This window comes from Syngnathus scovelli, chromosome 1 (genome assembly GCF_024217435.2).
Source record: "Syngnathus scovelli strain Florida chromosome 1, RoL_Ssco_1.2, whole genome shotgun sequence".
In the NCBI taxonomy this organism is placed as follows: domain Eukaryota; kingdom Metazoa; phylum Chordata; class Actinopteri; order Syngnathiformes; family Syngnathidae; genus Syngnathus; species Syngnathus scovelli.
Genome location: NC_090847.1, coordinates 29,580,001 through 29,605,011, shown reverse-complemented (window position 1 = coordinate 29,605,011; position 25,011 = coordinate 29,580,001). Strand labels below are relative to the sequence as shown.

Sequence of the window (25,011 nt, the reverse complement as noted above, 5' to 3'; positions counted from 1 at the left end):
TTCCGCCCAGCGTACCAATGGCGAATCCGTTCTCGTAGTCGTAGTTGTACTCCAGACAGTTGCCTTCTGGGATGACCTCCAGTTTGCACACGACGCCGTCACCGCTGCAGATGTTTGGGAGCTGCAAAGACCAGAAACACGTCAACGTTGACTTTGTGTGTGCGTGCGTGCGTGCGTGCGTGCGGTCGGCGCTTCTCACCATGCTTCGCAGTTTGGATTTCAACTCCCCGGCGAAGGACTTGACCAAGTCGGCGTCGTCGCAGCGCGAGGCTTTGAACAGCATCTCGAACGGCTTCAGCCCGTTGTTAGCCACCCGGTTAACTGGTGAGGTGAAGAGAAAAAGAAAAAGAACCTTTGAACGGGGAGCCCGACTTGCGTTTGGGCCCGCCCCCCGCCCGCCGGGCGGCGACGAACCCGAGCAGTCGGGTCTGTCGGGCGAGTAGGGCGGTTCCCACAAGCCGTCGTGGGCACACACGTAGCTGTGCGCCGCCGCGTCCTGAGTCAAACTGTAGCCCGGCTTGCAGCGCAGCGTGCAGTTGACGCCCTTCTCTTCCTCCGAGCAGACAAACTCTCCGTTCATGGGCACGTACGGCCTCTCGCACGTGGTACCTGGACACGCGCAGACGGATTGGCGTCGCCGGGCCCTGCGCCGACCGACCAGCCGGCCGGTGCCTCGGCGCTTTACCTCGCACGCTGACGGTGAGGTTGCAAGTGCGGCTGTTTTCCGCCGCGTCGCTGGCCGTGTACTGCACCAGCGTCTCGCCTACCGGGAAGAGCCAACCCGGAGAATGGCTCTTGCTTACCCGCAGCCGCCCACCTGTGACAAAACAAAACCAAAAAATGATGTTTGGAAGCTGCTGATTCCGGCGCTCTTCTTTTGGAATGCTCAGACTTGGGAAGGAGAGCTCAAATGGATGGTTGGAGTGATGGATGGAGTGATGGATGGAGCGATGGATGGATGGATGGATGGATGGATGGATGGATGGATGGATGGATGGATGGATGGATGGATGGATGGATGGATGGATGGATGGATGGATGGATGGATGGATGGATGGATGGATGGATGGATGGATGGATGGATGGATGGATGGATGGATGGATGGATGGATGTAGAGATATCGGCCGGCCAGCCAGCCAGCCAGCCAGCCAGCCAGCCAGACAGACAGCCAGCCCACACAAAGCTATCTCAAGGTATGGTGCGAGCGGCGGCTATATTTAGTTCTGGCATTTGGGTGTGGGCCTGCCTGCAAAAACAAAAGGCAGACGTCCAGAACCGAGCTGGGCTGACGTTGCACGGCCCTGGCGGGAATTCGGTCAGCGGAGCCTATAATTACGTCTGGGTGGGCGGGGCTCCAGACAGGTGGTCGCCGAGGGCCAGACGTCAAGTGACAATTTTGGGACTGTGGCGTATCAGGTGCAAATATTGACACTTGCGGAAATCTACTTCGCTACTGACTTAAGTTGATTTGTTTTGGGGATTTTTTTGCATGAAATGACCGACTGGAAGACATTGCATTTTGACTTCAGCGCAAGAGGCATTTTGACGAGAAGAGATTGTTTTCATTTTGCCACGCAGGAAGCGAAAAAAATCCAGTTCGTCGTCCTTGGCCGCAACGCCCCCGAGGTGACTCGACGTGAGTGAGTGAGTGAGTGAGTGAGTGAGTGAGTGAGTGAGTGAGTGAGTGAGTGAGTGAGTGAGTGAGTGAGTGAGTGAGTGAGTGAGTGAGTGAGTGAGCGAGCGAGCGAGCGAGCGAGTGAGCGAGCGAGTGAGTGAGTGAGTGAGTGAGTGAGTGAGTGAGTGAGTGAGTGAGTGAGTGAGGGAGAGACAGAGAGGCTCCAAGGGGAGGGGCAGCTTGTTTGAAGCATGTCGCGAAATAAGACCTCGAGCAGTGAAAGGTGCGTTTGAGGGCGGCTTGATTTGTTCAAAGCGGCCATCACTACAAAAGTTCAAATCAACATTTTTAAAATAGTAGTGTTGTTTTTCCACATATTTATGTTTCAACAACATCGAGGCATTTCAAAGACAAGGGGGGGAAAAAACCTTGGCCAATTTTCCTTGATTTTGCTCTCAGTTTAAAACACTACAAGCGTCAACGTGGTGAGAAAGAGCGTCTCCCTTTTTACCAGTCACTCGATGGAAAACATCTTGTTTATCCATCGCTAGAGAGGAAAAGAGGAGGGGGGGGGGGGGCTGTGGCTGAGGAGGAGGTTTGCCAGACATACCTGAGTTATCGGAAAACTGCGGCTCCTCCCAAACCACCGCCGTCTGGGCGTCCGTGGCCTGGACCGCGGGCGGGGACCGGCACCTGTCAATCACCGGGGGCTCCGTGTCTAGAAAGGGGGGGGAAAAAAAGTGACGGCTGCTGTCAGAGGCTTAACCACAACCTCATGTTTCCCATGAAACGCCCCCACATATGGAAATGTTCATGGAGGCTTTTCCGCTTGCCTCCTGGGATTACAGACATGCTTTTGGACTTTGGTTTTCTGCACCTGCTGAGATGAATGAGCCGGCTGGATGACTAAGACGGACGGGATGACGCTTTCTGTAAATGTAAGCCTATAATTACACTTAGTGAGGCCGCCGATTGCTCCCGAACCCCCCGACAAGGCTTCACGCCATGACGGCCAAGCGCTACTTTTGTTGTAAAAAAAAAAACAAAAACGGACACTAGAGTTCCTTGACTTTAAAACAGCAAACAAGGCTTGATTCCAAAAGATGGCGGCAAAACGTCAAAATGAAACTTTCTTCAACCTGTCCAGCAGGGGGCAGCAAAGCAATATGTAGGTTTTCGATGGCATGGTTCTTTGACTGCAAGTGAGATGGCGGAAAAGCGCTACTTTGGTCCAAATGAAAGTCCCCCTCGGCTCATTTCGACACGGCTCTGCGCTCACCGATGACAGTGACCGTGAAAGAACAGTTGGCCCGATTCCCGGAGCGGTCGGCGGCGGCGTAGGTGATGGTCTCCGTTCCGACGGGGAGCAGTTGCGGAGGAGCGTAGACGGGTTTCACCTGCAACGCCACCTAAAGGAGGAGCGGCACGCTTGAAGACAGCCAAAAAGGCGCTGCGGCGCTCGCGGCCGAGACGTGACGGAACCTCCTCTCCGGAGTTGTCGGTGGCCACGGGGGCGTCCCAGGCCACGTGAGCGGTACTGCGCCGTTCGTCCGTCTCCACCACCATGCTCTCCGGGCACTGGATGCGCGGCGGCTCCACGTCTGAAGAGGCGCGGGCGGTAAAAGCGTGGCACGCACGCACGCACGCACGCACTCACGCACGCACGCACGCACGCACGCACGCACGCACGCACGCACGCACGCACGCACGCACGCACGCACGCACGCACCTTAGGGGACGGCGGAATACCTTTGCACGCCGCCTTGTGGACGTTGGCGCTCCAGTTGCCCGAGCCCAGACACAGCGCCTTTCTGTTTCCGTGGAGAGCGTATCCCTGGCGACAGGTGAGCATGCAGGCGGAGCCCGGGGACGCCGGCCTTTTGGTGCAGGCGGGGGGCGACACCAGGATGTTCTTCAGGGGCCCGATGGGGGGGGCAGCGCCTCTCTGGCCAGGTGACAGACGGACGGACGGACGCCTTAGCACGGAGCGAGACGCGCATTCCTTTGAAAACAAGGCTAGAGCGTGGCCCGCAACGAGCGGGCTCGTGGACTCCTTTCCACGCACTTCCTTGACACCAAGATGCCGCAAGTTGGCAGCCAAGCGCTACTTTTGTCCGCTCTGGTCATGGTTCACTCATGGCTTTTGTCTTTCCCTTTTCATTCTGACATAGTTCCTTGGCAGCCGGATGGCGGCAAAGCACCTGTTTTGTCTCAATGACGCCTCGCGCGTTCAATCGGAGATGAAGGCGCGCAATTGAGGACCTATGCTGTCATTCCTTTGAGCACAAGTGGCGAAATTGGCGCTAGAAAATTGACGGCCGTTAGCAAAGGCAGAAGGAAGGCTTACCCACACAGCGAGGGAGGGGCCCGCTCCAGCGGGAAGTGGCCAGGCAGGTGACGCGGGGCTCCCCCTCCGCCCGGTAGCCTCGCCGGCAGTCCACTTGGCACTCGGCCCTGTAGGAGGCGCCGCCGTCGCTGCACTTGAGCGTGCCGTGCGCCGGCTCAGCCAGCGGCGGGCAGGAGCGTGCTGACAAAACAAAAAAATGCTAACCCAACGCTCAGGTCGCTCCTCCTTGCGCAAGTCACGGAATAAAAGCTCTGTTCTTCCTGTGCCTGCGTGATGAATCGCAAGCAATTGTATTTATAGTGCACTTGACATTTGTAAAACAAAAGTGCCACAGAAAATGCCGTTTTAAAAAGAGCGTCTTGAAACGTGTCAAGCGACGGCCGTGCTGCTCTCAACAGGACCGACCGGTGGGGCATTCCACCATGTGGCTGAGGCACAGCAGAAAGCCCGCTCTCCCATGGGACGGAGGTTCGTTTCGGGGCTTTTGAGGAGGTCGGTGTTAGATGAGCGGAGATTCCGCGTGGAAGGCTGGAGAGCGATTACTTCCTTAAGGTCAGGGGGTGAGTTGCCGTGGATGGACGCGTCGATGGGTCGGCAGAGAGATTTGATATTCAGGCCGAGAGGAAATGGGAAGCCAGGAGGTAGGAAGGAAAGGAAAGGAAAGGAAAGGAAAGGAAAGGAAAGGAAAGGAAAGGAAAGGAAAGGAAAGGAAAGGAAAGGAAAGGAAAGGAAAGGAAAGGAAAGGAAAGGAAAAAGGGAAAGGAAAGGAAAAAGGGAAAGGAAAGGAAAGGAAAGGAAAGGAAAGGAAAGGAAAGGAAAGGAAAGGAAAGGAAAGGAAAGGAAAGGAAAGGAAAGGAAAGGAAAGGAAAGGAAAGGAAAGGAAAGGAAAGGAAAGGAAAAAGGAAAAAGGGAAAGGAAAGGAAAAAGGGAAAGGAAAAAGGGAAAAGGGAAAAGGGAAAGGAAAATCGTTCTCTGGATATCGTGACGACGGCGGGTGAAGCATTTCAAGTCTGAGCAGCAAAGGGTGAGGAGCGGCCTGCTCAACTCGCACAATGTTTCTCTCATTTGCTGGGCTTTTTGGGCCTGGGGGAAGGGAGGGATGGGGGAGGGCTCTCCAAGGAAACGCCTGTCTGCCTGTCTGTCTGTCTGTCTGTCTGTTGCTTGTCAAGCTGACAGAAAACACGACCTACACGCCCCCACCCCTCTGTGTTTTTGTTTTTTTGAACTTCCTGATCATTTTTTCAAGTGTCAAGACTTTGAAATCGGCTGCATGGGCTCAATTTGGAAGGAAGGAAGGAAGGAAGGAAGGAAGGAAGGAAGGAAGGAAGGAAGGAAGGAAGGAAGGAAGGAAGGAAGGAAGGAAGGAAGGAAGGAAGGAAGGAAGGAAGGAAGGAAACGACATTGGTACTCCAATTAGTTTGGCCAGTTCTCCTTCCCCGCCCGCCGCCGCCAAGCACTGAAAGCATTCCGGAATCAAGCTGAAGATTGGAAAGGGAGTCGCTACTCACGGCGACAGGAGGCGGGCGAGCCCGACCAGGTGGCGTCGGCCCGGCACAGCCGGATGCCCGTGCCGTGGAGATCGAAGCCCGGCTGGCATTTGACGCCGCAGGCCGCGTCGTAGTGGTTGTTGCACACGTTCTGGATGAAGAAGCCGTTTGGCGGAGGGGACAGCGCCGGGCACTGAACCACTGCGGAGGGCAAACATTGTCAGCAAATTTTGCATACGGTGATGATGATGATGATGATGATGATTTGCCTTTTCTTTTCAAAGGCCCGAGTGATGTTTGCAATTACCCCGGCAGGTCAAGTTGGCGGCCCGGTAGCCCGCTTTGCAGACGCAGTCGTCGAGCGAGGTGCTGGCGGGCCGGGACGTGTGCTGCCGGTCCGGGCACGGCAGGCACGTGCCGGGGCCTCCGGGCGTTGCCTCCGGCTTGTAGGTGCCTGGTGGGCATGCTGCAAAAACAAAAAAATCCCCAAAATCAAATCAGCTCTAAGAAAGTGGCGAAAAGCTTTTTGAATGACACGTGATGAAAACCAGGATGTGGAAGCAACCCCTTCTTTTTCTTTCTTTCTTTTTTTTTTGGGGGGGGGGGGGGGGACGATTTCAGATGGTCGCTCATAAACCGTGCGACTCCACACCCACGCGCATATTTCCACATTCTGGGAAAATAGGCCGGGGGAAAACTCTCCACGGGTTTGGCGGGGTATCTGTAGGCGGGCCCTCAAGCAAGCAGACATCTGACGCGTTTTCCCTTCCAACTCATTTGGAGCTCAGAGGCTGAACGCAGGAAGTCTGCTACTTTGGTTGAGGGCCAAAGTCCGGCAAGGCTGCAGACACGCCGCCTCGTTGGACTTTCTGGGCTTGTTGCGCCAGGAAGTGATGAAGGACAAAAGAATGAAGAAATGCAGCAGCAGCAGCAGCAGCAGCAGCCATCTTTCACGGTGAATCATGGAGCTGTTCCAAACGGACCTGAACTTGAGGCTTGGCCAATTACCAAGCGGCGAGTGAAAAAGAAGGAAAAGGAAAACAAAGCATGAAGCCTTTCAGTAAAAAAAGTTCCCAACATGGCGACGGCGCCGGTCGTTTCGGTGGGTCCCCGTGTACATTGCGAGGCCGGCTCCCAGCAAATCCACAAACACATGCGTGCGGGAAAGGCACGGTGCAATTAGAAACGAGCCGAGAACCCGCCTCTTATCTTGCACGCAAAGCGTCTAATTGCAAGGCGGCCAATCTCACAATTCGACGTTACCGACGCAAAATATGTCCCGCACATCTGGTCCCGGTCAGCATCTGGTTTATTTGATCCGGCGAGCCGAGTCGGCCCATTCCAGATGGTCCAAACTCGTCCGTCTCGCCGTGCGCTTTGATTTTCGCCTGCGTGGTCCAAAGAAAACCTTTGCATGGCCGCCCGCCCGCCCGCCCGCCGATGCCGCTCGGTACCTGCGCACTCGTGCTGCAGCCCCTTTCCGAAGTAGCCCTTCTCGCAGACGCAGTCGTAGCGGCCGCTGTGCGTGCCGCACTTGCAGCTGGCCATCACGTCGCAGCAGTCGCGGCCGGCCGGGCACAAGGACGAGCATCGGGACGGGTCCTCCTGGATGTAGCTGCCCGTGGGCAGATCTGGCAAATACGGGCCAGCCGGCGTCAAAAGCCGTCCGGGCGGGAGCGCGCCGGCGATTACCTTCGTGCAGCGCGCGGCGAGCCAGCGCTTCAAACTCGGCAAAGTTGTGCAGCAGGTAGCAGTGCTGCTCCTTGGGGTGCGAGGCCATGTCGTGCAGCTCCCGGATGTTGCCCTGCCAGATGCCCAGCGTGAAAATTTCCACGCCGCGCTCCCTCAGGGCCGCCGCCACGGGGCGAGGATCTCCACCGTTGGAGTAGCCGTCGGTGATCAGGAAGATGACCTTGCTGGCGTTGGCTCGGGAGTGACGCAGGATTTGCTACGGTGACACCCCACACAAACAAGAGAGAAAAAATACAAACATGACACGAAAGCAAAAAGGCTTTGGTAAATGTACATTTTTTCATTTTTAAATTTGAGTTGAATCATTTTTCCAGCTTGAACGCTGTTGGTGCGGGGCCGGGCTGGAGCCGCACGGGCAGGACCGGGCTGGAGCCGCACGGACAGGACCGGCGTGAAAATGGACCGACGTCACGCGTGACCACTAAAAGCAGCCCTCGGTCGCAGGCGGCTCCAAACGCCGACCTCAGCGGGAGGGAAAAGGGGAGGACGGGCTCAAGCGCTCACCATTTCTCCACGCGGCAGACGAGGCGGCGGCGGCGGCGGCGGCCCGCCAGCGCTAGCTCCAAAAGCAGACGCCGATCCGCTTCCCAAACTAACATACAATTAGACGCTCTTTCTTTTTCGGGGGTCCCATCAGCTCAAATTCTCTCTTGCTGCCTGCCCGGTGGAGCCGGGGAACGGGAAAAGTCGCTACTGCTCATTTTGGTGGTGCCAAGTAACGCCGTTGAAGTCAGCTGAAGCGTATTAAAAAACAAAAACAAAAAAACACCAAGGCAAGGATGAATCTCTGTCCAACATGTGCTTTTACTTTTCTGTTTGGTTGTTTTTTTTGTCTGCAGAAAGATTGTGAAGAATATGAGCCTTTTGTTGCAGTGATGCCAGGTGGCGTTTAAAGGTTTGGGGGCGATGGAAAAAACAATGACACAAAATAAAAGCAAATTCTTCCCAAAAAAAGAAGAAAAATCGCTACAAATTTCACTTGGGCCCCAAATATGTTTGAAAAAACAGTAACCAAGTAAACTACCCCATGTTTTTGTTTGTTTGAAAAAAAGAATTGAAGAAAAACTACAAATATGTTCATATAGTTGATGAACGTTTTTTCGCTCCTTTCATATAATCAAGCTTTCCATTTGAATGATGAAAATGAATCCAAACTTTTAAGCCAACTTCCAAATTGGATTGTTTTCAACACAACACAGCAACTGTTTGGGTGTACCAAGTCTTGCCGTGCATTAGTTGGGATGATGCTGCGGGGCGGGGCGGGGCGGGGCGGGGCAAATCTCGTCCAAGCGGGAGAGAACGAGCCGTCGACATAGCGGACCGTGGGATTTGGAGGCATGCAGACGGGGAGCCTCGATAGCGAGCCGCACGGCGACATCCAAAAAACGCTCCCATGACTTTTTGCTCCAAAAACAACAAGAACAAGAGCAATTTGACAACATCCGCTCGCTCGCTGCGTGTGGGAAATCTCAACGCCCGCTGGGAAGTGAGCGTGCTCATTTTGCGGCGGGTAGACAAACATCAACACACAACACGGGGCCGCCGGCGTGCTTTTCAGCAAGGAGTCGCTAGGCCACATGTGGTCAGACTAATATTTGGCAGTTACAGCGACAAGTGCGTGCTAACGGCCTCCATATCAGCTCTGTCTCCCGACACGTCAACGTGGTCAAAGCCGTTCCGACGCGTGACCGATGGCGAGCACCCGCTGCAGCAACGACCACGACGGAAGCCGGAGGGGGCCAGATTCCTCAACTCCGCATGCGCTACCAGAGCCATTGTGCTATTTTAAGCCTCTGGCGGCGGCGGCGTACGTGCTCAAGGGGGAAAGCGCTGGTGTCTGGAATGCAGGTGAGCCATCCCCCCCCCCCCCCCTTTGCAAAACTGGGGTCATTTCCAGACACTGAAGGTTCTCCACCAATCCCTACCGACTTGAAGTCCTTTGACAGAGACAAACGGGGCCTCGCGGGCGTTGACCTCGGCCGACCTGACCTGTCTGCTCGTCGCCACGGATACAATTCAAAGATCGCGACGGAGCGGCGACGTATCGCACCACCCGACGCGGCAACCCGACACAGGTGCGGATACTCGGATGAAGCACAACTAGCGACTTGACTCATTTCATTCTATAACGATGTGACACGGTCGCCGTCGGGCCTTTGACCTCTTCAATTGAAGTGCTACTTTGGCACCAAGGAACTATGTTCAGGTGGACTTGGAATTTCAGTCAGACAAAAGTAGTGCTTTGCCGCCATCTTGAGGCCGTGGAACGACGGCAATGCGAGTTGACGCGTTTTGTTTGGACAAAAGTAGCGCTTTGTCACCCTCTTGTGGCCTTCCGCTGTCAAAGTAAGTTGAGGTGTTTCGTTTCAACAAAAGTAGCGCTTTGTCGCCATCTTGCGGCATCTGGGTGAGTGGACATTTAGACAAAAGTAGTGCTTTGTCTGCACACTGTGGCGCATTGATGTGAAGGCAGTGCGTCGAGGACTTTCATTTGGATCAAAGTGGTGCTGTCAAACAATTGGATTGAGTGGCTGCTCCATCATTTCCACTCAGCCTCAGCACGTCAAACACTCGTGCGCACCTCACCATGCGCTCGGGCCACGCTTCCCTGGTTTTTCTGAGCCGGGGGCGGAGCGACGGGCTCCCTCCGTGGGAGTTTGGCGTTGCGGCAAAGCGGACACCGCCCACAGTCGAATGGGGCAAACAAATTCAAGCCAAACAATCCATCACTCTGATTGGCCGCTGGCCGAGAACAAATTGACGCTCGTGCGCAAAGCGAGGAAAAAAGCGCCATGATTAAGCTCAGCAAATTGCTTTTCATTGAAATGAATGAATGAATGAATGAATGAATGAATGAATGAATGAATGAATGAATGAATGAATGAAATGGCGCCCTAGCAGCTAAAAGGCCACGTTGAGCCCAAAATCTGACCTTTTGGTACAACAGCGCTTGTGCGTACTTTTGCCACCACCAAAAAAATCCAACTTTTGCTGCGACCACCACCTCACCTCCGCTGCCTGCGCTCTCGCAAATATTATGACCGCGGAGCTCGTCGTCTTCAGTCCGGACGGAAACAGAGTGAGGGGGGGGGGGGGGGCATTGTGCTGACTCACTGGAATGAGAGTGGCGTTATTCGTTTGGCCTCCCGCGGCTTGGCGAGGCCCGCGACGGCCATTGATATTTTTAGCGCCGCTTCAGAGTTGATAAAGCAATGACCCGAGCCGTCTGTTTCCTGCGCGGAGGCGTCAAAGGCTTCCCTTCCCGCGTGACTTTGTTAGCCTCCGACGCTAACTGCCCACCTTGCAGGTTGACACGCTGGCGAATTCCAGCATCTCTCTTGACCCAGATTCAAAGAAAACAAAAAACATTCTTTCTTGACCTCTCCAGCTTTTTTCCATCCACTTTCTCCCACTCACTCTAAAAAGCCGAAGCCAAGCCGCGTGTCCGCCAGAAGGCGAGACGGCGCGGTCTCGCGAGGACAAGTACGGAAAAAGACAAGCTGTCTTCAAATGTCAAAGTTTCCTCGGGTGAGGAAAAAAGAATTCCCTATATTGTCCCCTCATTTTCTGTCTGCATTCTTTCCACAAGCTAAGCAAGAAAAAAAAAATGGGAGGTGCAAAAGTGAGACGTGAGCAAGACACGAGACGGACGGAGACCATAGAGTCGTGTCTCGACATGCGAGCCTGCCTGCTGGAAAAATGTCTCCCTCCTTTAATGGATCCCAGCCCCCGAGAGGCGCAAACATGGCTGGCCCTGTTCGGATGATTACGTCATTAGCAATCGCCGGCGTGCGTCATCCCTGCCGCTTTCCCACACAAGGCCAAAAACGGGATTATCTAACTGGACGTGCCACTTGCTACTACTTCCTGGGCTGCAAGCTTCAGGACCCTTGCTCGCTCGCAAGGGGATTCAATCGATTGAATGTTGGGGAAGATAGATGGAGCCTGGCCAGGAGTCTCGTTATCAGACGCCGAGTTGAAAAAGCCTCCTGAGGGACAAGCTGCGAGCCGCCGGAAGGCTAATGGCAGTCAGCTCTGACGCGTCAAACGTATGGCGTGGTTTTCGCCAACGCCTTTATCCGGCGCCGGCCGCATACCACCAACACGCCGGCCGCATACCACCAACACGGCGGGTGTAAGGCTGCTCACATCAACAAACCGTAAACAAGCTAACCTTTGAGCTGCGCTTAAGATGGCAAACTCACCAAATGAGAATAAAAAGGGCCATGGCAGACCGATGGCACTTTTTCACTGACTATTTCCAATGAGCCGCGATCAAAGGCTAACAGTTGCCGTGATCAAACGCTAACACGCTAACAGTTGCCGTGATCAAACCCTAACACGCTAACAGTTGCCGTGATCAAATGCTAACACGCTAACAGTTGCCGAGCTCAAATGCTAACACGCTAACAGTTGCCGTGCTCAAACGCTACCATGCTAACAGTTGCCGTGATCAAATGCTAACACGCTAACAGTTGCTACGCTAACACCTAGCAAAATAGCAAGCCGCTCACTGCTAACATATAGCAGGACAGCAGGTTGAATGGAAAAAACCGACAAGCATTTCACAGCACGTTCCATCGCTCCAATGCTAACGCGCTCCTCGTCGCTATGCTAACACATGGCAAGGTAACCTTTCATCTGGAGATCTGGAGAACTCCAACAGTAGCATTTAGAGAATAGGGAAAGTGCTGAAGCCAATTGAAAATGAAGTCTTCTTCTACTACGGCCAATCAAAGTATTAGTTTGGCATCTTGGTGCTATGTTCCGTTGCAACACAAGATGTGCTTTGCCGCCATCTTGCGGCACCTACAGGGAGTCGTACACATTTTCAGCGGTGGCGGCGGCCTCTGTAGTCGGCGCGCAGTTCCCCGCGGCGTGGCCGTTCCAATCAAATGCTAACAGTTGCTGCGCTAACATAGCAAGCCGCTAGCTGGCTCGCCGGCTGGCCGGCCGGCCGGCCGGCCGGCTGGCATGGTCACGGACGACTTTTGGACTCACCGCAGCCCGCTGGAAGGCTCCTTTAGTGTAGGTGCCCCCTCCTCGGTAATTAATAGCCGGGATCTCCTTGTTGAAGAGGGAGCACTTGTGCTGGTGCGGCTTGGGGGCCGTGATGTGGTCCACCCGCGTCACCACGTGGGTCTTGGAGGAGAAGGTGACGAGGGCCACGCGCGTGTTCTCCGCCGTCACGGGGAAGTCGGAGAGCATCTTGCGCACAAAGCGCAGTTCGCTGCCAAAATTGCCTGCGCCGACGCTGGACGACTCGTCCACCAGGAAGACCAGGTCCAGGCAGGCGCCCTTGTCGCGGAGCTGCCGGACATTGCGCTTGAAGGCCACGCCGAGGCGCGCCACTCTCCTCTCGGCGCTCTCTGAAAGGTTGCCGGCCCACGGCGAAGGCGCCATTTGGCGGGACTGCGACGGAGCGGCGCTCCGGACGTCGGCCACGCACAGGACCAGGAGGCAACAAGTCCACGGCGCTGTGGACCTTTGCCACCACATGGTGAGGAGCTCCGAGGAAGGTCTCTGCGGAGGTCAAGGCGCACTTACAAGGAGATCAAGGCGTCCTGCGCACGGGACAAAAAAACCACAAATGAACACTCCGACCTGTTTTTTCACCAATTTCCACATTTGCGGCACAGATCCGTCGTCGGCATTTCTTGCCCGATCCAAAGCAAAATTGTTTCCCGAGTTTTGCACCCCTTCGAGTCGTGGTGACTTGAAAGTGTGCTGACTATTTTCCAGCGAAATCCCCCATTTTTTGGTACCTAATTCTTCTGGAGCGATTCAACCCGCCACAATTTGCGTCCCGGAAGCTTAAAAGCATCGCTTGCTTCTTGCCGAGTCCTCCGCTTGCTCCATCTGCCAGATCCCCCTTGTTTTCCTGCTAAAGCTAAATCCCAAAGCCCATCCTTTGGAGTCCGCTCCCGGCGCGCCGTCCGACCGACTGACTGAGCGACCCTCTTCCTGTGCGACGCTCCTCGCTCTGAATGCTCCTTTGCTCTCCGCCCGCCCGCCCGCCAGCCAGCCAGCCAGCCCGCCAGCCACAATCCTTCAGGAGGAGGGCGGAATCCAAAGTTGGGAGACAGAGAGAGGCTGAGGGGGGAAAAGGGGGCAGTCCAGCCGTGGCGCTGGTGAAGTCATTTTTTCTCTCGCTCGCTCTCTCGCTGTGTCTCACCTCCCCCTTCAAGTGCGGACTGTCTACATTCCCCAAGAGGAGAAGAGAAGAGAAGAGAAGAGAAGAGAAGAGAAGAGAAGAGAAGAGAAGAGAAGAGAAGAGAAGAGAAGAGAAGAGAAGAGAAGAGAAGAGAAGAGAAGAGCGGGGCTGGCCGGCCGGCGCCGCCAAGCACCACAACGGGATCATGAGGCCAAGGAGAAAGTCAGAGCTTCCCAAATTGCTTGTCCCTCTCTGTCCTCCCCCCAAAGTTTTTTTTTCAGCAGCGGATGCTCAAAATGGTTAAATGAGAGGAGGTGGCCCAATTTGTGCTTTTTTTTCTTCTTTTTTTTTTACCCAAAATACGAGCACGTTTCAATTTAACGTCAAAGATGGCAATTCTTCACCCCAAATTGCCACATTTTCCATTGAAGTGATGAAAATAGGGGCGGGGCAACATGGTGGCCGCCCCTCTCGGCCCCTCCCCCACCCAAGAGTCCACTCACGCCAGTAAAATGAGCACACCTGACATTTTGCTCTCATTTGGACGTGCAAGGAATTAGTCAGCGCTCTCTGCCAGCGTCCATTTCAACGATTTCGAGAATACGCTTCGCCCAAACCCAAGGCCCAAGGCCCGAGGGCCACATACGGCCCGGGCCCGGGCCGGCACATCATTTGATGCGTCCCGCCAAGAAAAATTGTGCATGGACTTCACGTGTCAATACTGACATTACAAATTGTCTTCACGTTTGAAAAATAGCCATTTTTGTTACCGTTCGTCTTTTGGAAATATTTGAACTTTTTACGAGTCTGTGACTTCAAAACTAGTTCTTCATCAGTTTGTTGACAGTCATAATGGTCCTCCGAAGGAAACTTGAGTACAATGCGGCCCGTGACAAAAAACAGTTTGAAAGTGTCTCTCCTCAACAACGGTTCGTCCAGACGGAGACGTTCGTTCACGCACGCACGCACGCACGCACGCACGCATGCCAAAACGAGCGACAGACATGGCGGAGGAAAACAAATGCTCACGTGGTAACTTTCTCCTTTTCCAAGCGCCTTCATATTGTCCAGCCCCATTTGCTACGTCTGAGGGGATTGTTTTCCGTTTGAACGCAAAAACGGGAGGGTGCGTTTTATGCGGCCACATCCTCAGCGACGCGCATCGACGCGTGCGCGCGCGTTCAATCCCCTCCTGAGGACGAACTTGCTAGCAAGCCTGATGAGGTCTGCGGTGCCAAACAAGCAGGAAGTCCCAGCTGCGAGCCGAAACTTTGACTTGTCCTACTTCTACTTCTATTCCACATTGCCCGTGTTGTGTGTGCATATAGGAAATGTACCTGAGTGCAGGGAAGGTTGAAAAAGTAGCCTGAGCGCTTCCTCGACTCAGCCTTCTGTCTTGCTACGTGTTAGCATCGTTAGCATTTGTTCCGTTCTCATCAACACTGACTGAATTTCAGACGAAAGGAGAATCTTAACTTGACTTCTCTTTCTCTTTTTGGACTCATTTCTAAGGTGGCATTGAAGAGTTGTCTTACACTGCCCTCTCTCGACGGCTGATTGTCGTTACAACTGCAGGTGGCCGGAGACGACTGAATTAGCCCGAGTCTGTTTTGACGCGCACAAAACTCACAAATTCACAAAGGCGGAACAAATGTAATGCTGTTATTTTCAGCATTAAATGTTAACTTTTGACCTGGAATTTAAATAAATTGCATTGCCGTCCAGTCGTCAAACATCGTCGAGGATGGTTTGATGCAACTTGTAAAAAATACACGGAGCTTGCTTATTTTATATCTCATTCTGTTATGAGACAATACAGATCTGGTCATTTCTTGAGGTACGTTACGTAAACAATAATATCGGTATGGCCACACGCGGCAGTCATATCGCAGATTGCTTGTTTTTTATGCAGCCCTAATTTGCATCACTACTGTATTCATCCTAAAGCAATGACGCAGAAGATAAGATAGTCCTGATAATAATTCAATGCTCGGCAATGGCAAGGCAGAAAAACATACACGCACAGCCATGGAACGTCTCCCTCAATATTGCACATGCAATCTGAGTAATTCCAAATAATTGCCACAAGACGGCAGCAAAGCCCCACCACGCATATCAAGAAAGAACTTTGACCCGAGCTCATCTAGACAGCATTAGCAGCCATCCACCGCTGAGGAAACAAACCAAAAATAATAAGAAGAAGTGTGACTGCGAGGACTGTTTTCTTGTCCGTCTACATGTGTTGCTGCACCGTTCATGTTCATTTACGGTTGAAGCTTCCATGGCCGCAAATTGGCAGATTGGCAGTTTATATATGTTTATATATATATATATATATATATATATATATATATATATATATATATATATATATATATATATATATATATATATATATATATATATTTATTTATTTATTTATTTATTTATTTTTCTCTATATATATATATATATATATATATATATATATATTTATTTATTTTTCTATATATATATATATATATATGACATAATATTTTCAAATTGGCTGTGAATTGGGGAAAAAATTTATTCTTCTATGTATGTCTGTTTTATGTACTTATGGATGTGCTAATTCATGTATATATATTATGTAAATTGGCTTGAATAACTTTGGGGGAAAGCTGCAATTAGATTTTTTTTTTCTTTCACTTCAACGTGAATGCCAAAATGCAGTTGGCTTTCTGCAGCACGCGTCAGCCAGAAGATCAATTGATCCACGTGATTCCAACGCGCTGGAGAAGCAAGCAGCAAGCAGCAAGCAAGCGTCCGGCCGGCTTCCATGTTACCAGGCTAAATATAACCGTCGAGCTGCACTACCGTAAATATTTCATGGGCTCAAGTAAGATGGACGGAGGCCAGCCAGCCAGCTAGCCAGCCAGCCAGCCAGCCGGCCGGCCGGCCGGCCGGCCGGCCGCCGCACGCTCGCCCATCCATCACGCGAGCATCCCGCCAAATCGACGGGCAAATGAGTCTGACGGCTCGTCGATGATGCGCGCTGGCTGCCAAGCTGCCCATCCGGGGAGGGTGCCATTTGGAGAGCCCCATTGTGGGAAAAGTCCACACGCGAGGATGGTGTGACATTCAACACCTTCTCCTCTGTACACTGCGTCTCTAGTCTTTTCAGGAATATGCACCAAAAACAGGCCAACGTGGTGATCAAAGTGGCGTGCAGCGACAATGATGGCGCCTCTTCCCTTTGCTTCCATATTCCTGAGGGAGGAACAAGAGAGAGTCTCATTCAGAACTGGAGTACAAAGCAAGGGAAGGGATCAAGTGCTGTGCGGACAAATCAAAAAAAGGAGATTTAAAAAAGCTAGGCGGTCCTAACTTGGGCTGGCGAGAACCGGATCCAACCAGGCTTCCTTGAAAACAGCCAAGAGGGCGGAAACCAATATGACAGGCACAATACAAGGGGGGGGGAGGGGGGGGGGGTCTACAGTTACAATGTTGTTCGAATTTGTTCAATAGATATCAAGAGACAAACGTGAGCTGATGACGGGACACACACCGGGTCCGACGGGCCTGGCGTCGGGTCCCGGCGTCCTTGGCTCCCAAGTCAGATCGGGGTCGTCTCGGGGCGTGCGTCTCTTGGAAACCTTTTAAGGATCATTTGTTTCCAAAATGCAATGATTGGGTTCTATTGGAGTCAATTGGGGAGGGGCATTATTTTGCTGTTGTCGTGCCAATGCAGCAACACACACGCAGCTTCCCATGTCACTCACACGTGTTATTGTTTGAAATTAAAAACACAAATCAATTGGGCGCATTTCAATTTCCATTTGTACGTCCAGGTACTTGTTGCCTGCTTTGGCTTTCCGGGGGGGGGGGGGGGGTGAAACGTGGCACGCCTTGGGGAGCAGGCGCTTGTCATACTTTAGCGGCCATATTTAGCTAAAGGGGTGACCGGGCCAAAATCTCAGCCCGAGCGAGGTATGACGCCATGCACGTTTTGGAAACTCTGCACGTGTTTTGGAACACATTGTCCCTGGGCGGGCGGGTGGGGCGTGTTTCTGGGTGCGCGGTAAACACGCGGCTCCGATTACGACCCCCCCCCCCCCCCTTTGGCTTCTTCTTCCTCCTCCTCCAAGACTTTCTGCCCCCTCTTTCCACTCGCTTCACTGTAAATTCACACATTCCTCTTTGGCGCATTTAAATGTTGTTTGTTTTGTTTTTTCTTCTTTTTTTGGGCCGCCTCCTCCCAGCGCCGTGTTTACAAACAGTTCCCCAAAGGCTCGGAGGAAAACATTGGACTGAATGCAGACTGGGCTGATCGAAGCAAATGCTTGAATTGTCGTTGTCTCTCCAACTGCGCTTAACTTAAGTCCTTCCACTGAGCGCTTCAAAGTGGCATTCAAGGCCGGCTGTGGGTTGGGCCTTCTTCGGACCTTGAGCTCAGGCAAAGTCCATCAATGTTTGAAGAAGGAACTTCCTTCCTTCCTTCCTTCCTTCCTTCCTTCCTTCCTTCCTTCCTTCCTTCCTTCCTTCCTTCCTTCCTTCCTTCCTCTCTCCCTCTCTTCCTCTCTTCCGCCCTTCCTCCCTTCCTTCCATCCTCCCCTCCTTCCTTCCTTCCTTGCAAGCGTCCTTTTGCACAGCCTGAACATTTACTCGAGTATGCAAAGTCATTGGCTCTAAAAAAGCAAGCGCGACTTGAATCATTTTGGAGCCTCACATTTGCCTTTTGTTTGGACATGTTTGCAAAGTTGTACAGTGCGCGAGCGGAAGGCGACGCTTAAAAGACAAGGCTCCGAGTTCGTCCGATTTCAACTTCCGGCGGCTCGGCAAGTCGTCCAATACGAGAAGCGCCGTCGCTTGGTTTCAACTGCTTGAGGACACGCTTGCAAATCAGCCTCTTTCCTTGCACACGAGCAAGTGATGGCAGCGGCCTCCCTCCCTCCCTCCCTCTCCAGGTTGCCCACGTTTGTATGCCACTGTTCCAATTTCCCATCGGAAACAAGACGAAACGGGGAGGGGGGGCGCTTACTTATTAACAGCTTTATCTGGAGAATCTGCGTCTGTTGCCCGCCAGCGCCTGCGTGATGGAAAGGCGCTGCGCACATCACACAACAAGTGTGCAATGGGGGGGGCGAGCAAAAAGGCCCGCTTCCGGCCTGGCCAATCGCTCGCAGCGGCACGCCGCTGAGTCAGGACATTGCGGTCCCGTTCAAAACACTGTCGCCTTTCCTCTTGCGCAAGGCTGACCGTGCCTGTGCATTCGGGAAAAAAAGCCTCTCACAGCTCCTTCTGGTCAATTTTCTCAAGCTTTGAGGCTAAACTACATCTCCGGCCCTCGCAAACATCCTGGATAACCTCTTGCGGCGGGTCATGTGACAAACGCTCATTTCGTTTGGGCTCCTGACGTCGTCATTTCGAAAAACGCCGGCTAATCCCATCAAGGCCGAAGAAGAGTGCCGACGTGAGTGATGGCGTCAAACAAACATTGATAAGACAACGCGCAAGTCGAGTCAGGAGTCACTTCACTTTTTGCCGAGTCAGCAAGAAAAAAATGGCCACTTTTGCAAGTCTTTTGTTTGTCCGCTACCACGAGTGGACGGGAAGCACCGTTGTCCCTCAGGTGAATAGGGACGTCTGTGTGTGTGTGTGTCAAGGGGGCTGCTACAGGGACAAGGACCAAAATCATTAGTGTCCGTGTGTGAACAATGCCTGGATAACAGTGATGAATTTGTCACCCAAAACGCGTGTGAGATCATTTTTATAGTTTCGCAAATAAGTGTGTGTGTGTGTGTGTGTGTGTGTGTGTGTGTGTGTGTTTGATAAAAGGCATTGTAGGTGTCCAACTTTTTGCCAAAACACTCAAAAATAAGTTCAAATGTGCATTGTTTTAAAGATAATTCCCTTCTTAAATAAAACGAGTTCAATTTTTCATGAAAAGACTATTTTGTTCTTTACAAGAAATTAAAAAGTCAGTTATTTCAGGAGATGAACTGAGCTGAAGCTAAAAGAATTCCTTCTCATTGTCTTCATTTGGAATCAATCAGAATATTTGTCATTGTCTTCTTGATGAACGTGATCATGTCGAAAATAGGGGAGGGGAGGAGTCCAGAAAGGAGGCCGGCCAATGCGGGGGGGGGGGGGGGGGGGGGCGTGTCCATGTGTACATGTGTATGACGCGCGCATGCATATTTAAGCCGCTCGCGAGTCCAAAAGCCCACGACGGATGTTGAGGAGGCGCTGCGGATGCAACATGCCCCACAAAGTGTAGATTTTGCGCACATTTGGAATATGCGCGTTGGGCACGACAGGCGGACTTTGGGCGCCTTCCACTGACACCACCGCTGGATTCTTTTCCTTTCCTTTCCTTTCTTTTCGTCTCGCTCGAACTTGGAACTCTCTTTATTCCCATGTGTGCGCTCGAGCGCCTGACAGGTTGCCGAAAGCGCACATAAGCGCATCGACGAGCGGTTCTTGCGCGCCGGCCCGGAAGACCCGCTCGAGGACAGACAGGTGGGGGGAAGCAGGTCAACGAGGAAGGAAGACAGACGCGCGCGCGAGACAGAGAGAGAGAGAAAGAGAGCTTGCTCGACATGTCGGACGGTCCCAGACAGCGAGGCGCTTCTTCCAAGGATGCTGCCGATGAGGAGTCCCGAGACGGAGGAGACGGAGGAGGCGGAGGCGGAGGAGGAGGGGTCGCACTGAAGAAGGAAATCGGCCTTGTGAGCGCCTGCGGTATCATCGTTGGTAAGTTCTGAAGCCAGCTTCACCTCAAAGATCCAGAGCAGATCTGTTGGCCCCGATTGACGCATGGGCAAACTTCATTTCCAACTTCATTTCCATCCATCCATCCATCCATCCATCCATCCATCCATCCATCCATCCATCCATCCATCCATCCATCCATCCATCCATCCATCCATCCATCCAGCCATCCAGCCATCCAGCCATCCAGCCATCCATCCATCCATCCATCCATCCATCCATCCATCCATCCATCCATCCAAACAAACTATTTTTGCCACATTGTGTCAACTTTGCTGAGGCCTTCCCTCCCTCCTTCCCTCCTTCCCTCCTTCCCTCCTTCCCTCCCTCCCCTTTCTACACTTCTTGTACGTCGAGTAAAACGATCATATATTTTGATCCGTCGCGCATCGACCTTGCCAGGTAGAAGGCGAGTTAGGGAGGGGAGGGCCGAGTGACTCGTTCAAGCGTACGTCGCCACGGTAACCGAAGGAAAGACGAGAGCGAGAGTGCACAGAAGTCCCGGCCGGGGAAGCGGCAAGATGGAGCGGAAGGAAAACACTCCAAAGGACCCAAGTGCAAAGTCTCCAATGTTTGCTTTTCTTTTAGAATTCAAACTTACTTTTCAAACATAACTGAACCCTGTGTATAAATAAGAATAAGACCCTCTAGGTCACTGAAAAATCAAGAGACAAAATAGCTAATAATAATAACAAAGCAAAATTGAAAATAAAAAATAAGAAGAAGACCCTCTAGGTCACCGTACACAAAATCAAGAGCGAAAATAGCTACTTCATGCTGATTGAAAGTGCCACCAGTGGGCTAATGAAAGTTAGCACGCATGTTGGAGTCATTTGACAGCCTCAAAGTGCTCCGACATACAAAGCAGCATCTCATACAGCAAAATAAAAAGCAACCATAAAGAAACACGCACCATTTTCTCTCAACTCCAGTTGCAAAGGTCAGGTATTTGGCCAAAAAGTTGACCATCTGAAAGGCCTACGAGAACAGCTGAACTTGATTCGGGGTTTAAATAAACAATGATTAAAAAAAAAAAAAAATCACATTCGTAGTTATAAGTGGGCGTGCACACTTGTGCAAGCAATCATTTCAATTGTCCCCAAATGATTCTCAAAGTCAATTTGTGCATACGCTGTCATTTTGCGATAGTTGGGTGCAATCAGAGGATTTTATGGCCCTTCCAGAGTCCGGACTTTGAGGTCACGTGCGGCCGGCGTCTCAGCGATCCAAGGACATCAAAGAATTGCATAGCCCCATTGTGTCGGTGCACACATGCAATTTCGAAGAGGGATTAAAAGGCAACTATTGGCCACTTGCAGCACGCCCCAATAGCCGGCTTGTATTAGCACGTCTGGCCCGGCCCGGCCCGGCTCGGCTCGGCTAAGCCTCAGGGGCTGGCAAGCGCTCTTCTCTTCTCTTCTCTTCTCTTCTCTTCTCTTCTCTTCTCTTCTCTTCTCTTCTCTTCTCTTCTCTTCTCTTCTCTTCTCTTCTCTTCTCTTCTCTTCTCTTCTCTTCTCTTCTCTTCTCTTCTCTTCTCTTCTCTTCTCTTCTCTTCTCCTCTCTTCTCCTCTCTTCTCCTCTCTTCTCCTCTCTTCTCCTCTCCTCTCCTCTCCTCTTCTCTTCTCTTCACTTCACTCAGCGAATTCCACGTGTTGCTTTTTGACACGGCGGACTCATTCTTTCTTATGATTCTTTGTGTGACAAAGCGTGTGAGCGAGCCGAGAAGATCACAATTCTGCCCATGCCAATTTGAAATGCTCATATCGTCCGTCGTTCCTTTTCGGGACGTTTTCTTCATCGAGCGGGTCGAGACGACCGACGTCACGGACCTGGTCCCAGAACCTTTTGGGTTCCACTAATGGGGTGCGGCTGCTTCAAGGGCTCTTTGAATCATTTGCGTCCAAAGCACGGAAGAGGAAGACAAATGTGCTCTTCCTTTATGAAACAAGTAGCCGGCTGCAGTCTGAAGCGGTCCTTCCTCATTTGGCGCTTGTGGCGGGCAGATTGCGGCTGCCTTGGACTTTTGTACTGTGCTGACTATCATGACGATTGGAGGCGACCTTTGACATCAACGCCCTTTTATGAGCCCCCGAACTGTGACTTTTGCTGCGTCAGCGGATTGCCACTTCCCGTTTGCGCCCCACGAGCGGGTTGCCGCGTACGGCAGCGGCGCGCATCTGTCGCTCACGTTGTCGTGCCAACGGCTTATTTTTTCCTGTCCCTCACTCGTAAAATGGAGGTCGCGTCACAAAAGCACAGAATCAGGTCAGGCAGTTTTTTAACTCTTCTCGATTTGTCGGCATTTTTTGCTGAGCGTTGTGGCGCCGAGGCTCTTATTTTACACAAATGCCTCAGAATAGGTTCCGGAATCTTTTTTTTTTTTTTTTTAAATTGCACTGCTACTTTGAGCCCTGCGGCACGATTCAAACAAGTTTGTAAACGTATTCAAGGTTGTCACGAGATGCTAATTTGCCGCTCCCTTTTTGTCGACGGCGTGACACAAAACAAACCATTAACGTTATGTTGTCTACTTATTAAACATTGCCCATTTGACTTTCAGACACTTTCCCAGAACAAATACATGCGTAAGTGATGATGGAAATCAGAACATGGATGGGCCAATTGCGTCCCGGGCTCAAAATCGTCCCCGCCCCAATTTGGATGGCAATGTCGTCAACTCTGCCTGACTGACTGAGGCTCCTTTTTTCCCTTCTGCTTTTAGGAAACATCATTGGCTCTGGAATTTTCGTCAGCCCAAAGGGCGTGATGGAGAACGCCAGCTCTGTGGGCGTGGCCCTGGTGGTGTGGATCATCACGGGCCTCATCACCGCCATCGGGGCGCTGTGCTACGCCGAGCTGGGCGTCACCATCCCCAAGTCGGGGGGCGACTACGCCTACGTCAAGGACATTTTCGGAGGCTTGGCCGGGTAAGCCCGCGCAGAGAAGGAAAAAAAAAAAAAAAAAATTCCCCCTTCGTTGACGCAAAAGTAGTTAGTGCTTTGCTCCCAACTTGAGGTTTTGTTGAGCCGTTTCTTTGGACAAACGTAGTGCTTTGCTGCCATGTCGCGGCATCTTGGTCACGCTGTTTTTTGGTGCTGAGGAACGGCAGTAGGTGGAGGAGTTTTCTTGAGACACAAGTAGTGCTTTGCCGCCATCTCCATTCCAATCATGGCTGTCAAGTTGAGCATCTGATGGCAGCGTTCCGCTTGACTCTTGACTCTCTTCTTCACATGTGACAGTGATTACACTTGATCCGTTAGAGTTGAAATGAAAATGAATCAGAGATGGGATTAGGACCGGGTGAGCCGGTAGATCCCAGCGGCTGACTCGGAGGGGGTCGGAACTAAGTAGGCGGGCTTACAAACCACTATTGTGGCCGCTGCCGGCGGCTTTCAAGCGTGCATTCCCACCGCTCGCTCGCTCGCTCGCTGGCTGGCTGGCTGGCTGGCTGGCTGGCTGGCTGGCTGGCTGGCTGGCTGGCTGGCTGGCTGGCTGGCTGGCTGGCTGGCTGGCTGGCTGGCTGGCTGGCTGGCTGGCTGGCTGGCTGGCTGGCTGGCTGGCTGGCTGGCTGGCTGGCTGGCTGGCTGGCTGGCTGGCTGGCTGGCTGGCTGGCTGGCTGGCTGGCTGGCTGGCTGGCTGGTTCCTTCATTCAGGTTGCCGTTGCGGGCTTGGAGAAGGATGAGACCACTTCCTCGAAAACAGTCCAAAACAAACCAAAGAACAAAAGACACACACTGTACTTTGGCCCAGACAATAAACACCGACTTGAGTTCTCAGCGGGGTCTCGCAATCAGGATGTCTAGCCCTGGATTGTTTTCGGCCTCGCAATTTCTCTCTCCCAATATTGAGCTCCCGAAACGACTCGGGTCGAAGCGGCCGTGCAAGCTGCCGGCGCCGAAATGCTGTCGGAATTTTTCTTTCCCCGTCAAACTCGCACATTCCTGCGGGATGATCCCTCCTAAGCCTCGGCCCGAACAAAGGCTCTTACTTGACCGAGCGAAGTCATCCGTGCCCTAATCCCGAGCGCTGTTTTTTTTTTTTTTTTTCTTCTTCAACCAGGTTCCTGCGTCTGTGGATCGCCGTGCTGGTGATTTACCCGACCAACCAGGCCGTCATCGCGCTGACCTTCTCCAACTACGTGCTGCAGCCTCTCTTCCCCACCTGCTTGCCGCCGGACATCGGGCTGCGCCTGCTCGCTGCCGTTTGTCTCCGTAGGTCCTAATTATGCTCTCTTTCGTTGGCCACCGCAAAAACACGAGCCCTTAACGTCCAGACACGTCCGAGTGTCCACATCAAAAGGCCTTTTGATTCGGTCTGGATGGGTGTCAAACTCAAAGCCCGGCCGGGGGCCGCATAGGGCCCGGCCGGGGGCCACATAGGGCCATTTGATGTGACCAATTGTGCATCGACTTCATGCGTCAACACTAAAATGTTGACCAAAAATATCAAAGTTGCGAGCAATTTGGATGAGCATTCCCCTTTTAAAAAGATGTGAACGGTTTCAAAAGTGGTTATTCCTCAGTTTGTCCTAATCGCCCTCCGAAGGAAACCACGGCACAAAAATGACACCCCTGCTGGCATAGTCTTCGTGTCTCGGTCCCGGTCGGTGTGGTCCCGACTCGCGGTTTGATCACGTCCACGCAAAGGCATTTGAACAGCTCCAAGAGATGTTCCGTTGCCGCTCGTGAAGCGATCTAGCCCGACTCGTTTGCAGCGCCCCTCCTCCTTGTGTTTTTTTCAAATAGCGAGTGTTTGCACAGCTCTGACAGCAGTCCACCCGCCTCCCTCTGAAAAGTTGACACGCGCCGGACAAATACTACACGCGGACATCAGACGGCCGGCCATGACTGCGAGCTTTGTCGTCGTCTTTGTCGACCTTGTCAACTTTGCCGAGAAGAAATGTACGTTTTGCGCGAAGAT

The 25,011-nt window shown here is 52.5% G+C and overlaps 2 protein-coding genes and 1 long non-coding RNA gene across 5 annotated transcripts in view; 1 reads left to right on the top strand and 2 right to left on the bottom strand.

The window, feature by feature from the left end:
• svep1 (sushi, von Willebrand factor type A, EGF and pentraxin domain containing 1) overlaps positions 1–13,392 on the bottom strand; it is a 29,175-nt gene extending 15,783 nt beyond the window's left edge. The window contains 16 exon segments of the mRNA XM_049719148.2: positions 16–121; positions 200–321; positions 415–609; positions 686–817; positions 2,227–2,334; positions 2,896–3,025; positions 3,099–3,217; positions 3,366–3,531; positions 3,533–3,561; positions 3,964–4,143; positions 5,472–5,651; positions 5,758–5,916; positions 6,905–7,081; positions 7,143–7,398; positions 12,204–12,725; positions 12,807–13,392. Of these exon segments, the coding sequence (XP_049575105.1) occupies positions 16–121; positions 200–321; positions 415–609; positions 686–817; positions 2,227–2,334; positions 2,896–3,025; positions 3,099–3,217; positions 3,366–3,531; positions 3,533–3,561; positions 3,964–4,143; positions 5,472–5,651; positions 5,758–5,916; positions 6,905–7,081; positions 7,143–7,398; positions 12,204–12,725; positions 12,807–12,830 (2,605 nt within the window). The 5' untranslated portion in view covers positions 12,831–13,392.
• Positions 13,393–19,609: 6,217 nt separating this feature from the next.
• The window catches only part of LOC125976252 (uncharacterized), a 10,453-nt gene continuing 5,051 nt past the window's right edge, over positions 19,610–25,011 (bottom strand). The window contains exon 2 of the long non-coding RNA XR_007484208.1: positions 19,610–20,116. This is a non-coding gene — a long non-coding RNA (uncharacterized lncRNA). The remainder of the gene's footprint in view (positions 20,117–25,011) is intronic.
• The window catches only part of slc7a8a (solute carrier family 7 member 8a), a 9,430-nt gene continuing 4,338 nt past the window's right edge, over positions 19,920–25,011 (top strand). The window contains exons 1-3 of one of the 3 annotated variants that reach the window (XM_049727692.1): positions 19,920–20,073; positions 22,814–23,018; positions 24,151–24,302. In XM_049727692.1, coding sequence (XP_049583649.1) covers positions 19,920–20,073; positions 22,814–23,018; positions 24,151–24,302 — 511 coding nt within the window. Of the gene's footprint in view, positions 20,074–22,013; positions 22,357–22,813; positions 23,019–24,150; positions 24,303–24,778; positions 24,993–25,011 lie in introns of those variants that run through there. The other 2 variants (XM_049727617.1, XM_068650915.1) reach the window with 2 other exon arrangements.